General features: G+C 39.5%; 1 protein-coding gene across 20 annotated transcripts in view; it reads left to right on the forward strand.

Moving 5' to 3' along the window:
• The window catches only part of Lrrfip2 (LRR binding FLII interacting protein 2), a 102,819-nt gene that overhangs the window by 8,263 nt on the left and 79,109 nt on the right, over positions 1 to 15,447 (forward strand). For all 20 annotated transcript variants that reach the window (XM_076917400.1, XM_034483961.2, XM_076917407.1 and 17 more), the window contains exon 3: positions 11,805 to 11,949. In XM_076917400.1, coding sequence (XP_076773515.1) covers positions 11,860 to 11,949 — 90 coding nt within the window. In that variant the 5' untranslated portion in view covers positions 11,805 to 11,859. The remainder of the gene's footprint in view (positions 1 to 11,804; positions 11,950 to 15,447) is intronic.

Below are 15,447 nucleotides of genomic sequence, written 5' to 3' on the forward strand. Positions count from 1 at the left end.
AATGGAGTTCAGGGCCCACCCCTGGCAGTGGACTGAGTCGGGTAATCTCCTCACCGACACACCACAGGCCAACCCAAGCTAGGCAGTTTCTCAGTTAAGACTGTCTTCCCCTGTGTGTCAGGTTGTCAGTTAAAATGACCCAGCACACTGGGCTTTTGACAGGATTATACTGAATTTGTGGATTCTCTTGACCAGTTTTGCAGTTTTAATAGTGCTATCTTTCGCTCTGTGAACATGAATGGTGTCTTTCAATTAACTTATGTTTTCCTAATTTTTCTTTTCCAGTATTTGCAATGTATATCTTTTGCTTCCTTGGTTAAGTTTATTCCTAAGTATTTTATTCTTTTTAATGCTATCATCAATGGAATTGCTTTTTGAATTTCCCTTTTGGATTGTTGATATTTAGAAACAAATCTCTCTTCTTCTCTCCTTCTCTCTCTCTCCCCCCTTTCTTCCTCTTTCCCTCCTTCTCTCCCTCTCTCCTTCTCTCCTTCTCTCTCTTTCTCTCTTTCTCCTTTTCTCTCCCTCTCTCTGCCTTTCTCCCTCTCTCTATCTCTCTCCCTTTCCACTCCCTCCTCCCCTTCCCATCTCCAAGGTATGCCCCACCATGTGCTTGCATTCGTTTTTATATTTTCTAACTTTGCTTAGGTTTTGTTGTTGTTGAAAGATTTAAAGGTTGGAACTACTGTGTGTAATTATACAAATTTAGGAGTTTAAGACAGCATGTCTTTTATTGCTCCTGTTGCTGTGTGGCAGGAGTCTGAGACTGGTTGAGCTGGGTCCTCTTCGGTGTGTTGAGTGAGGCCATACTGAAGGTGTTGACTCAGCTGAGTCTCACCTGGAGACTTAACTGGGGGAAAATCCACTTCCAAATCATGTAGGTTGTTGCCAGAATTGGTTTTCTTGTGGTTTAGCACTGAGGCTTCTTCAACTGGAGATCACTTTACTCCTAAAGACTGCTGTCAGCTAGCTCCTGGGCAGCCTGCAGTTGTTTGCAGTTCTTGTATTTCATCAAGCCACCATGGGAATCTATGCAGCAATCAGCTAGCACCACAGTCTTACATAATGTAACACAGTCACAGGAGTGCCATCCTGTGACCTTGGCCATTCTTTGTTGGTTAGAAGTAAATCTCAGGTCTCACCCATAGGCCTCATGTATCAGTGATATTTACACAATGGTGTTAATACTAGAAAAGACATTCAGGTACGGAGGGAGCCATCTAAGAATTTGTTTCTTATAGCTGGTTACAAAATGATACATTGAATATACCTTCTTTGTTTAAAGAAATGTATGTTTTTAAATGTTACTGTCTTCAGAATTGCTTTTGGTTTAATTATTTTGTAATATGTTTTTAAATGTTACTGTTTTCAGAATTATTGTTGGTTTGATTGTTACTTTGTGATTGTCCCTTCCTCCCCCAGTCTGGGTCTGACTCTAATTCATGCTGTCCTAAATTTACTATATAGCTCTTGCTGGCCTCTAACCAATGGTGAGCCTCTTTAGCTTCCCATGTGCTGGGAATGGAATGTATGAATCATCCCCAGCGTTCACTGCTTCTTTACCTCCTACTTTACCTCCTTGTAGCATTTCAATTCTGAAGTCAATAATTGATGATTACATTATAATAAGATACTGTTTATTACTAAGCTGTATATTATATTTTCTTTTTATTAAAAATTTGCATAATTTTCTGCTTATCTATCACTTCCACCTATATCCTCCAGCAGTTTTTCATTTTTTCCAGATTTTACTGTATTTATCAGCAGGTAACATAAGTAGCAGCTAGTTTAAGGAATATAGAAAAATATAAAACAAAATGGTTAAAGAATAAAGTGAACATCAGTATTCTTACTACTAATCTAAGAAATTATGTATGACAGATATCTGGGATGGTCCCTCAGGATTTCTTTTCCTGGCACCTCCTGTCCTCCACCTGGTCACAGTTACATTTTATACATCAGTGGTGTCCCAACTCCTGAAGTTTCCATCACTCTTGTATGTATGCATTCCTACCCAATGTGCAGTTTCATTTTGAAAAACTGAAAACCTGTATCACCTGATGAGTGTTTCAGAACAGGTTAATTGCTTTTGTGGTGCTGGAGACTGAACCCAGGGTTTTTGCATGTCTGGCAAGTGTTCTACCATTGCGTGATATCCACGACTCAGGTTGGCCACTTTAACAGTCCCTAAGTCTTAATACAGCCAAGCCTTGTTTTTTTTTCTTCTCACATTTACATCCTTGTCTACTGTAAGCTGGAAAGCCGGCAGAGATTTAATCTGTTCCATAAGCACCCGAAGAGTTTAGCTCTAGGGACTCTTACCCCTTAGGGCCTTGGAGGGCTTCACTGGTGCTTTGCATCTGCCTGGCAGATGCCAGGCTAAAGAGAGGGAGTGTGGTAGATTTCAGGACATTTGATAGCAGGCCTGGACCCTGTTTGTTCTTGCCCACATTATATTGTCAAGAATGCAATGAAATGACTGTGCTTACTCCAGGAAAGGATAAGAACATAATGTAATTCTTAGTCCAGGCAGAAAAGGGAAGCAGTTTGGTGAATGGGAACCAGTCTTGGCCATGGTGTGTCTTTTTGTGTGATATATTGTTGGGCTTCAGACAACCAAGTGGCCGTGGAAGGAAAGTCCATCTTTCCCACTTAGATGAAGGCTCCGGAGAGTAAAATTGGAAGTCTTCCTTGAGCCCTTGGTGGGTATGTTTTTGGGAAAACTTGTTAATGAGTTCTGAGAAACACAGGGCTCATCATAATCTAGTCATTTATTGTAGCCGAAATGTTTACAAGGGATTGGTAAATACCTGGAAAAAAGGTAGTCAGGGAAGCAGACTACTATGTATGTATGGTTTTGCCTCAGAGTTCATCATGGTCTAGTTGTCAGGGATAGATAAAAGTTAAATACCCTGTTGTGAAGTAGATCAGCTTTTCCAGGCATTAGAGAAAGGGACTACAGGAAAACTCAAGATGGGGTCAAGGTGAACTAAACAACCTGGACTGGATTTAGGTTAAAGGGATGTCCCAAAGACTGGTAGACTAGTAATGACAGTGGTCTGTCCTGTTAGGTTTTTTGAATTATATGGCTTCCTGTTTTTTCCTGGAATATCAGTCATCCCACTGAGGACCCCTAATGCTCCTCATTTGTGTTATTTCTTGTGTGCTCAGGTCTTTTGTCCTCTTTGATTTGATAAAACATTTTAATAGCCTCTCTCTCATCTTCTCTCTTCTCTCCTCAGTTTCTCACATGTTAGCATTGCAAACCCTACTCCCAGTGCTTATTTAAATTTTGACTCTTTATTTTCTGTTTTTTTTTTGTTCTTCTGTGAGATTTTCTGAACTTCATTTGCCAACTTGTCTAAGAGATTGCTATTATTGTTATTATTAATTAATTTTTTTGGGGGGGCAGGGTTTTTCTAGACCTGACTGTCCCAGAACTCACTTTGTAGACCAGACTGGTCTTGAACTCACTGAGATCTACCTGCCTTTGCATCCTGAGTGATGGAACTAAAGGCATGCAGCACCACCATCCTTTATTTCTTTACTGAGGTAAAATATACATATCACAACATTTACCCATTTAAAGTGATAGTCCTCACAATGGTTCTTAGTGCATTTACAGAGCTGTGTAGCCAACACCACCACTGTCTGATCCCAGAGCCTTTTCATTACCTCCAGAAGAAACCATTGCCTTCACTTCCCTCCCTCTAGGCTTGGGAAGCAGGGTCTGTTTTCTGTCTTTGTGTGTAACCTCTAATGGACATGTTACAGAAATATCTACAATATGTAATCTTTGTTTCTGGCTTGGCTGTGGATAGAGTCTTGGAGGTCTAACTGCATATTATATAGAGACCTTAAAAGTGATGTTGATTTTTTTTTGGCGGGAGGCTGCCCCTCATGCCTGCCACTTAGAGATGCTACACAGCTCTGTAGAGGTCAGACTGCTTATTTCTTTTTGGAGTCACTCTTTATAGGTCCTTATGCTGAAACAGTCACTGCTGGCTATCCACAGTTAACCTTTCTCCACTTAGCTTTATGCATCTTAGATATTTAATTTAAATTACAGCTTCTGACTGCCACCCATGCCTCAAAATTTAGGATTTATTGGAGTTTAAGGAAGTAAATGAAGTGATTGTGGTTACTCTTTCTGTGTAACTGGATCTAACTCAGATGTTCCTTTTTTTTTTTTTTACATTATTTGTGAGCTTATTTGTTGTACTCTTGTGTCTGATGTACGTATGTAGAAGAGTTGGCTGTCTCCATCATGTGGGTCTCGGTCATTCTTCTCAGGTCGCCATGCTTGGTGCAAGTTCCTACCCACTAAGCCATCTCTCTGGTCTTCAGCTTTTTATTTTAGAGGCATCAAAACATCAGCAATCTATGTTTGAAATTATGATTATATGTGTATATGTTAAACTTTGAATATGGAATTTAAAAAATCAAACTAACTGAAGGGAGGATCTCCACAATCCCTCTAGTGCTCTAGGTCAAGACCCAAGGTCTCCAGCTCTGTACCATCACTCCTCTAGCTGTCTTTCTACTCAACTTCTCTATCTCATTATAGAAATTACACCTTTAGGCTCTAATTTGTCTATGATAAACGGCACACAAAGCTGATTTCAGTGAGGTCACTAGTTCTCACTCGTCCACATTTACTGTGCCTCTTGCTGTGCATTGGCTGTGTGACACAAAGTGTGGGTAAAGGGCCTAGGTAGGCAGCTTGGCCATAGTGTGCTTACCTAGATATACAAGGCTGTAGCTTCCATGCCTAGCACCACAACCAGTCAAAACTGTGAACAAGGTACAGAATTTTTAGTCAGCAGTTCTTATAGACCAGATGTCCCCTCTATTCAGTTTATTGTTATAGTTTCAAAGTTGGTTATTATAAGTTTATTGTTGCTTTCTGTATGTGTATTTTGTATGTGTGGTATTCGTGTGTGTGTACATGTATGTGGAGGTTAGAGACTGAAACAGTCAGGTGTCCCCTGTTATTCTCTGTCTTATGTGTTAAGGCAGTGTCTGTCTGGGAGTCTGGAGCTTGCTGATCACCTGTCTAGCTAGCCAGCTTGCCCCAGCTTGTCTTTTACATGGCTGCTGGAAACCCAGACTCCTGTCCTCACACTTTTACAGCAAGGACTTGGTTTTGAGCTGTCTTCCCAGCCCGAGTTCATGCTTTTCATCTAGGAAGTAGCTCTGGTACAGCTGTGAGGTGATGCTTTAATCAGCAGTATTTAAAACTTAATGGTGAAAATAGGAATGTATTGTCTTGTGCAGTTTTATATGTGCATAGTTTAATACATTTGCTGGCTTGGTTTATATGCCATTTTCCATCTGAAAAGGCATATTACATTTGCCTTTTTTTGTTTCCCTTGCGTTTTCTGAAACAGCCATTTATTACATGATATTGATCAGTGTGACATTAGGCTATTAGTCTCAGTTTGCTCCATTTTCTGTTTTGTTTTATTATAGATTAAAAAGAAATTGGAGCAATCATATTTACTCATGTAATTTTGTTTTTTTAAATTTATTTATTTTTTGTTTTGTTTTATGTATGAGTGCTCTGTCTGCATATACACCTATATGCTAGAAGAGGACCAGGTCATGAGCTACCATGTAGTTGCTAGGAATTGAACTCAGGACCTCTGGAAGAAAGCCAGTGCTCTTCACTGCTGAGCCATCTTACTAGCCCCTAATTTTGTTTTCTTCATTATTAATCTTTTTAATTTAGTTTAAAACTATTAATTATATGTATGTGTCTGTGTTGGAAAGTACATATGAGTGCCAGTGTGCTTGGAGGCCATAGATGTCCAAGCAGAAATGGGCCTCACTTGTATGAGACCTAAAAGGGTGTCATTCTTGTTGCCACAGCCCTGTCTCAGCCTCCCAAGTACTGGGATTATAGTTGTGTGCCACCATACCTTGCTTGTACTGTGTTTGAAAATGTACAGTTTCCCACCTACCCACCCTCAGCTCTACTACAGGTGGACTTCAGAGCTTTCCCTTGACTCCTTCTCTTTGATTCTAACTTCACAACCTTTTTTTTTGTTGTTATCAGTGATAATTTTCTGTCACATGTAACAATTTATAGAAATTTTCTTATCTGTTTGAGCTTCTAAATGATACTTGTGACTTAGGAATGCACTTAATAAAGAAATGCAAGACCTGCACACTGAAAACACGATGTCGCATGGCAAAATAAGGAGGACAGAATAACTGAAAGAATCCCGTTACTTTGGGATTGGGGCTTAATATTGCTAAGGTAGTCCTCAAACTGATTTATAGAGTCCTTGTAATTGCTTTTATAATTCAGGGTGCATTTATTTCTTCCAAAAAAATGACAAACTTCCTAAAATTTACATGGAAGTGCACAGGACTCTCAGGCCAAAAATCTTAAAGGAACAAGATAAAAGTTGGATGACTCACTTTTCTAATTTTAACAATTATACAAAGCCACAGTAATGAAGTTGATGTAGTACAGTATAAAGAAAAATATATAGATTGATAGAATAGAACCAGGTTAACTCCTTATCCCACTATCTGCCTGTACTTTTATAGCTAGGAGATTAAAAATTGTGTTGACTTTTATTATTAGTGTGGATGGATGGGTAGAGTGTGTGGGCATGCTAGGTGCAGGTGTGGTGGTAAGAGGGCAGTGCTTGCGACTTGGTCTTCTCCTGCACCTTTACATGAGTTTTGGGAATTGAACACAGGTTGTCCAGCTCGCTTGGCAAGCACTTAAACCCGTGGAATCATTCTGGCTTACCAGCTGATAAGGGTTTTATAAGGGTGGTATGATAATTTCCTAGAGAAAGACTAGTCTTTTCAGTACATGGTGCCAAGACAAGTAGATTTTCACATGTAAAAGAATAAAATTGGATCCCTGCCTCATGCCATATTCAGAAATTAACTTAATGAATCATAGAAGCAGGAGTAAATATAGCCTTGGGATAGGCAATGGTTTCTTGTATACACAACTAAAAGAAGAGACAAAAGAAAAATAAATAGTGCTTCCTTAAAATAACTTTTATCTTTATATGTGTATGAGTGTGCTTCCTGCATGTATATCTGGGTACCATGAGTATACAGTGTGCACAAAGGCTAGAAAAGGGCATCTGATCTTCTGGGAGTGGAATTACAGAAGTTTATGAACCATCATGTGAGTATTGGACCTGGGTAATGAACCTGGGTCCTCTGGAAGAGTAGCCAGTGCTGTTCCTTGCTGAGCCATCTCTCCAGCCCATACTTCTTCCTTCCTTTGTAGAACATCATTAAAGATGGATGGATGGAGGGAGGCACTGCAGAGGTGTCTCATCAGTTAAGAGTGTGTGCTTCTATTGTAGAGGACCTACGTTTGGCTCGATGCTTTCACATCAGGAGGTTCCCTACCTCTTGTAACTCCAGTATTAGGGGATCAAAGAGTCTCTGGCCTCCACAGGCACATGTACTCATGTGTTTGGAGCACATGCACTTATGTATGTACATACACAAATAAAAATAATCTTAAGAAAGGTGAATAGACAGATATTAGAAAAAATGCCTTGCAAATTCTTGGTAGGTTTTCCTTTTATTTGTTTGTTTGTTTTGAGATGGGCATCTCACTATGTAATCCTGGCTGGTATGGAACTTGTAATGTAGACCAGGCTGTCCTCAAACTCAGAGTTTGCCTGCTTCTGCTTCCTGAGTGCTGGGATTAAAGGCATGCCTTAAAAATAGCAAGTATTTCTAAAATATAGAACAAGTAAAGTTACATGACATTAAAAAAAAAGCCTTTAATTTCAAACCTCCATATTAATTGTATAAAAAATTAAATTATATATTTCTCTCTTGTTTTTGCTTTCAGCGATGTTCTTTGTTACTTGGTTATGTGGTTCAATTTCACTTATTTGTAACTTATTATTATTAGTGTGTGTGTGTGTGTGTGTGTATGTGTGTATGTGTGTAGTAATGCACATGTGTGTGGAGTAATGCACAGGAGGAGGATGCCTGGGGTGCCCTTCTCTTATTCTTCATCTTATTTCTCTGAAGCATGGTCTCTTGCTGAACCTGCTAGGGTGGCAGCCAGCAAACCCCAGGCTGGCTCTTGTCACCTCCTGTAGTGCTAAGGTTACAGGCACAAAGCCATGCCCACTTATTTTTAACAGGATGCTAGGGATTTGAACTCATGTCCTCATGCTTGCACACTAAAGACTCTGACCCCATGAATTGTCTTCCTAGACCTTTTCTTGTTTTCGTTTATTTTATTTTTAAGTCTCCGTCTTTAATACTATAATTTTTTCCATCATTTCATCCTCTGAGATACTTCAGCAGGCATAGAGGCATAGAGAAAGAAGGTCATTTGCACAACACTAGAAAGTAGTTTTCTGTCAGGGTTCAGAGAGTGCATTTGTTGGTAAAAGTACATCAAGTTTGGGTTTTCTACAGTTGATAACCAATTATTATAAAAATTGCCATTACTGTTCATTTATAGAACAGCATGTTGGCAAGGAAGGAAATGTGACCATTGGCATGCCATCTTATGAGGAGAGGAAGTGGACAGATTATCTGTATGTTGGGTATAGAGAATAGTGTATGTTCAGACCACAAGACTTTAAAAGTCATTTTTACAGTTCTCAGGCTAACCCTGTAGAGTGCAGGCATTATGCTTCATACAGTGTGAGCCTAGCAAAACCATTAGGTGCTCATGTTCTTTAGAGGATGAGGTTATACTCAGTCTTCTCCTTTTCTTATTCTGTGCCGTCCTGGGCTTTGGCTCATATACTCTTTCTTTCTTTCTTTCTTTTTTTTTTTTTTGGTTTTTGGTTTTTGGAGACAGGGTTTCTCTGTGTAGTCCTGGCTGTCCTAGAACTCACTCTGTAGACCAGGCTGGCCTCGAACTCAGAAATCCTCCCGTCTCTGCCTCCCAAGTGCTGGGATTAAAGGCATGTGCCACCACTGCCTGGCTTGCTCGTTCTCTTTCTTTCTTTCTTTCTTTCTTTCTTTCTTTCTTTCTTTCTTTCTTTCTTTCTTTCTTTCTTTCTTTCTTCTTTTGGAGACAGGCTCTCACTCTGTACCCATAACGCTTGAACTTGAAGGCTGGTGTGCTACCAGGCCCAGCTACATTTTGAAATCTTTTGTACCTTTTTAAAGTTTCTTGATGCTGGGTGGTGGTGGCGCACGCCTTTAATCCCAGCACTCGGGAGGCAGAGGCAGGTGGATTTCTGAGTTTGAGTCCAGCCTGGTCTACAGAGTGAGTTCCAGGACAGCCAGGGCTACACAGAGAAACCCTGTCTCGAAAAACCAAAAAAAAAAAAAAAAAAAAAAAAAAAGTTTCTTGATGTACTTTTTATTTCTATGTATTTTGCATATGACTTACTCGTGTTAATCTCACTTTGGGTTTTCTACAGTTGATAACTGATTATTACAAAAATTGCAATTACTGTTTGTTTATAGAATAGCATGTTGGTAGGATTGATGTCTTGAACCAATTCTTTTTGCCAATGGTTTTTTAAAGTTAATATGTAACTATTTGTATGAAATTACCTTTACTTTTTTTCCCTCTTCAAATCAAATGATTAAAAAGTATAATTCCAAAAAAGCATAATTTCTAATTCCCATGCCTTTTGTTGAGCTAGTCATTCATATTTCTCAACCATTATTTTCCCCAAATATACTATTAAAAACTTTTAAACAATACAGCAGTTTTAGACTATACAGACAAGTTGAAATAGTTGATAGCTGTAACTGAGTGCAGTGAGCCCAGTGTCGGGATTCCTCGCTTGCTCTTCGCTGTTGCAGACATTAGTAGCAGATGCTGGTACACTCAAACACTACACATTTTCGTGTGTACATCATTAACTGAGTTTCAAAATTGTATAGAAATCTTTTTTTCTTTTGAGGCAAGATTTATTTAGGAGATAAATGCACAGATGTTAAGTGTGCTGTTGAATAGTTTCTTTAGTTCTGTTTTTGTGTAGACTGACTGCCTTCTGCTAAGGAGACTGAAAACTACAAGGCCCCAAACCATCCCCAAACTCAGGTATTCCTCTACATCCTTGGAAGGAGGCTTCAAATATCATAAAATACCTTACAGATTTCTCTTTTCATTATACAAATGTTTCTCATAATAAAATGATTATAGTTAAAAATATTTTAATTTTTTACAAATCATTCCTTGAGTCAACAAAAAGTCTTGACTTGACTTTTGCTCTTACCTGTGTGCACTGACGAAGATAACCTAAGGCTCCCTTTGTTTAGCTAGAGCCTAAAACTATTGCCAACACAGTAATGGAGTCCTATGACCTCAGGTGCTAAGGAGATGGGCAGCCTGGTGAGGACCCATCTCCAGAGACAGAGAGAAAAGGGGCCTGAGCATGTCGCTCATTCAGGTAGTCCTTGCCGTGTCTAGCATGCAGCACTGGGCTCAGCCTCAGGACTGTAAAACAGCATAGTCTAAATTGTAAATAAAGATGAGGAGTGGCCTTTGTCAGTTTTATAAGTTACATAAGTAAAAGAGGTAATTAAAGGTACTTTAAAGATTTCTGGAATACTTAATAGTTTATTACATGCCTGCATTAATTGTGCCTCATTTGAGCCTTCATGGAGAAAGATTGGAGACCTCTAGGGCAACTAATCTGTACTTAGAAATAATTTATCAGCTGTTTCTTTCAGACCGGAAAATTTGTTTGCTTATATTCAAATGTGATTATCTAGATAAATTTGCTATAGTAGTCTTAATTATTTGGTTTTATTTATTTATTTATTTTGAGAAAGGGTCTCACTGTGTGGCTCTGACTGGCCTGAAACTCAGAGGAACTTATTTGCCTCTGTATCTCCAGTGCTGGCATTAGAAGTGGGTGCCACTAGTCCTGGCATCTGCTTTTATCGACAAATATAAGCCAGTTTGGGACTGGAGAGATGTCTCAGCAGTTAAGAGCTCTTTCTGCTCTTTCTGAGGACCCAGGGTAGTTCAGTTTCCAGCACCTACATGGTGGCTCACAACAGTCTGGAGCTAGTTCTGGGAAATGAATGCCCTCTTCTGTCCGCCTTGGTTCCAGCCATACATGTGGTGGTACATGGAATACATTTAGTCAGTTACTCAAATCTTCTAAAAATATGGAGGTCAGCTCAAGGCAACGAGAAGTCAGAAAAGATAGGACTGGCCTGGCCTGTCGCTGGGAGAACACTTCTGGTGTGGTGGTTTTGCTCAGTTGTCTTGAGTCAAGTGAATTCAAGTACATGAAAGTCACTTGTATTTTTAACATGCCCTGTTCTAATGGGGCAAACTAACTCGGGGGATCTTGGTGTGTCATATTGTAATGAAATGTCTCCAGTTTCTCTTATTAAAATTAGGAAAAATATGTAGACTTACTGGATGCTGGGTTACATGAGCTGTTTTTCACCAGTGTATTCAGAAGAAGGGGCTGTATGCAGCTTGCCATGCATTCTGCATATAGTCATGCGTTCATGCAGTCTGTAACGTCAGACTGAATGACTTTTATGAAACATCTTTCTTGACTGGAAATAGATTTTAGAAAAAGCCATATTAATTTTATATTGTTAGGTATAATTACATTTTGATTACAGTTTTCTGAGCTAAGATAACATTCTCATAGGTTATTGTGAATAGCTTAGTGACATTAGTAAGTTGGCAATTGACATAAATTTAAATACTCTAAAATGCACTGAAATAATTTGGTAGTGGGGAAAGGAATTCGCTCACTGATTTCTTTGAGAAGAAATAGAATTGCAGTGTTAAGTTGCATGTTTAAGCCTTAAGACTCCGAGATGAAAACATCCTAACTTACTGTTTTTGTTTATTTCAGTGCTGAACACAAGTAAACTCATTTTCAGAGTTAAACATTTATTTAAAAAAACAAGATGGGGACTCCTGGTTCTGGAAGGAAAAGAACACCAGTGAAGGATCGATTTTCTGCAGAAGATGAAGCTTTGAGTAACATCGCCAGAGAGGTGTGTGCTAAAGTGTACAAATGATGTTCATAGATGCTGGGGGGGTGGGTGGTGGTGGTGATGGAGCAGACATTTGCTTGTCAGCTAGCTGTGGGGTATTTGCTGGGAACAAGACATAATGCCTGGCCTTTCACATCATCTGTCTTAGTAAAATGTACTTAGATTTGTATCCCTTCTGATTTGATTTTCTGAGAATTCATCTGAAATTAATTTTTTACTAGTTATGTGCTTTGCATCTGCTTAGAATCTTGGAGGTCTGAGAACAGTGATACAACTCACTGAGCTTTGTAGCTCAGTAAATGTACATTTGGGTAAATGTAGCTCTCAGAAACTGCCCTTAAGGGTGTTTGTTCAGATTTTCAATCCAAGATTGCCTTTTGAAACATTGTTGTTGATATTTGTTTGACTGTCTGTCTGTCTGTCTGTCTGTCTATCCATCCATCCATTTATCTATGTATCTATTGTTGTTGTTTTTGAGAGAGGGTCTCATGAAGCCCAGGCTGGCCTTGAACTCCCTATATAGCAAAGGATGCCGTCTGACCCTCCTGTCTCCGCCTCCCATTGGTGGGGTTACAAGAGTGTGTTACCATATGTGGCTTGTGTGATGCTGGGGCTGGATCCCAGGGCGTTGTGCATGCTAGGCAAGCTCAGCAACAACCACGCTGCATCCTGGGCTATGCTGGGCTATGCTGGAACTTTTGTGTTTCATCCTTTAGATACTAACAGCTTCTAGGAAGTTTTTGTTTCAGTTTGCTGATAACAGGGGAAAGGAGGGGCAAGAGGAAGGAAGATTTGATGCTTTCTGAATCTCTGCAGCATCTTCTGTGTAGTTGATGTTTAGAAGAGCTCTCAGCCAGGGCCTTCCTGAGGCTCTACCTGTGTTTCAGATTCTTAGTGTAGCTGCAGATTTGCGCTTAGGTTTTGATAAATAATATTTTAATTGTGATTTTATCTATAGGAAATATTAGCATAGGCAAATCCATAGAAGTTGGTGGATTGTGATACCAGAGCTAGGAGCATTAGGGAGTAACTGCTCAGGTATATGGGTTTCTTTATTGAGATGATAATGGAACCTTCTGGATTTTGGTAATAATGATGATTGAACAATTCTGTGATTATACTAAAAGCACTACATTATATACTCTACAAGGGTGAACTTTTATGTATATATATATATGTGTGTGTGTGTATATATATATATATATATATATATATATAACTTAGAGAGAGAGCAAGCAAGTGTATATACAACTATTAAAAACCTTTTCAATCAGGCAAGATGGCAGTAATATCCCCTTGCTATTTTAATTTGAACTTTTTTGTTGTTGGCATTTAAAAGTTTCTTCCTCATGTAGCCTAGCCTGGCCTCAGAGTCCCTATGTAGACCTTGAACTTCTGATTCTACTGACTTTATACTGTCCCCACTCCCATGGTAAACTCGAAGTTGTATCACCACACCCTTTTAAGAATTATTTTTTTATAATGTGTCTATGTGTAAAAATGTGGAGGCCAGGGGTTGATATGGAGTGTCTTCTTTAATTGCTTTTTGCTCCTTTTTTATTTGATTGTGTGTGTGTGTGTGTGTGTGTGTGTGTGTGTGTGTGTGTGTATGCCAGCCACAGTGTGCTGGTGGAGGTCAGGTGACAGCATTCAGAAGTCATTTCTTTTCTTTACCCATGGGGTCTGGACTCAGACTGACATCATAGGCTTGCCCATCAGGGCTTTTGCCCTCCGCACCCTGTCACTCTTCTGCCTAATATTTTTGAGACAGGCTCTCTCATTGGAGCTGGAGCTGGCAGTTTATCTAGACAGGTAGCCAGCAAGCCCCAGGGACCCTCCTGTCTCTCCATGTACTCAGTGCTGGGATTATAGGTATGCACAGCTTTTTAATGTGCGTTCTGTGTGATTGAACTCTGGGCTTCATGCTTATTTAGCAAGCATTTTAGTGAAGAAGTCAAATTTTGTAGAATAGTATTTGAAGCAACATTAACTAAAACTAAGTAGGACAGTATTGAAATAAAGAAAAGTTATCAAAAACTGGCTATACAATTACTTAATAGTAGAAGCCAGATATTTTTGGCTGAAAAAGATATTTTAAAAAATGAAAAAAATAGTCCTTTATAGTGGCCTTAAGTATTTAAATAACTCACATACCTTTAGATAAAAATTAAAATTACTAAAGTGTTTGTTTCACAGTTGAAGGTGGACGTGGGGAGGGTTCAATGGTCAGTGCACTTGTCTCACAAGCCTGACAGGTGCAGGTCCTGGAGATTATACAGAGCTAGATGTGGTAGCACACATCTGTAATCCTCTCATATCTGCAATCAGATGGAAGCAGGAGGTAGGAGAATTGCCTGGAAGCTTGAGGGCCTCCTAGCCTGAAGTACATAATAGGGCAGAATGAGAGACCCTCTTTCAACAAGACTAAAAGCAGAACCACACTTGTGGTTTGAATATGCTTAGCCCAGGGAGCCGAACTATTAGGAGGTGTGGCCTTGTTGGAAGAAGTGTGTCATTGTAGGGGTGGGCTTTGAGACAGACCCTCCTCTTAACCACGTGGGAGTCAGTCTTCTCCTAGTGGTCTTCAGGTGGAGATGTAGAACTCTCAGCTTCTCCTGCACCATGCCCACCTGGGCTCTGACATGCTCCTGCCTTGATGATAATGGACTGAACCTCTGAAGCTGTAAGCCAGCCCCAGTTACATCTTGTCCTTTATAAGAGTTGCCTTGATCATGGTGTCTCTTCACAGCAGTAAAGCTGTAACTAAGACAACTTTCTTTCTTTTTTTTTTTTTTTAATTTTTTTATTTTTTATTAGATATTTTATTTACACTTCAGATGCCATCCCCTTTCCCCATTCCCCCACCCCTTAGAAAACCCCTATCCCATGTCCCCTTTTCCTTTTTGCATTTATACATTGTTTTAAAATAATGTTAATTATAAGCATTATAAGTTTGGAATTGTTCAATCAGAGGTGTAACCCACTGACCAACCTAGATATAATAACTATCTTTGTCTGGTGGAGATACATGAATATCTGCCTCCCTGTCTCCCCCCTCTTTCTCTCTTTCATCACCTAGCTTCTCCTCTCCTTCTTCTTCTCCTCTTCTTACTCCTTTTCTTCCTCTCAGTACTCCTCCTACACATCACCCTTCCTGTTAAAATGAAACTTTTCTCTCAAAATACAATTAGAGCATAATTATGCCAATTTGTACCAGTGAGGTACAAGATAGTCCTAATACCCCGTCCATCCTTTTGTTGACTAACCAGCACCTCTGTCATCTATCCTAACTAAAACATTTAGTTCTGAACCTGGCTTTAGGATGAATGTCAGCTGACGACCATCCACTCAAGTCTTTTCTCTTACTGTAAATAGCTATAAGTTTTCAACCCCATCAGAAATCCAGAATGACTGAGTTAACTATAATTGTGGGAAGCACAAAGCATAGCTTCTAAAACTTAGCCAATTTATAGAGACCTCTGAACACCTGAAAAGCCC

The sequence above is a fragment of the Arvicanthis niloticus genome, chromosome 21, assembly GCF_011762505.2.
Source record: "Arvicanthis niloticus isolate mArvNil1 chromosome 21, mArvNil1.pat.X, whole genome shotgun sequence".
In the NCBI taxonomy this organism is placed as follows: domain Eukaryota; kingdom Metazoa; phylum Chordata; class Mammalia; order Rodentia; family Muridae; genus Arvicanthis; species Arvicanthis niloticus.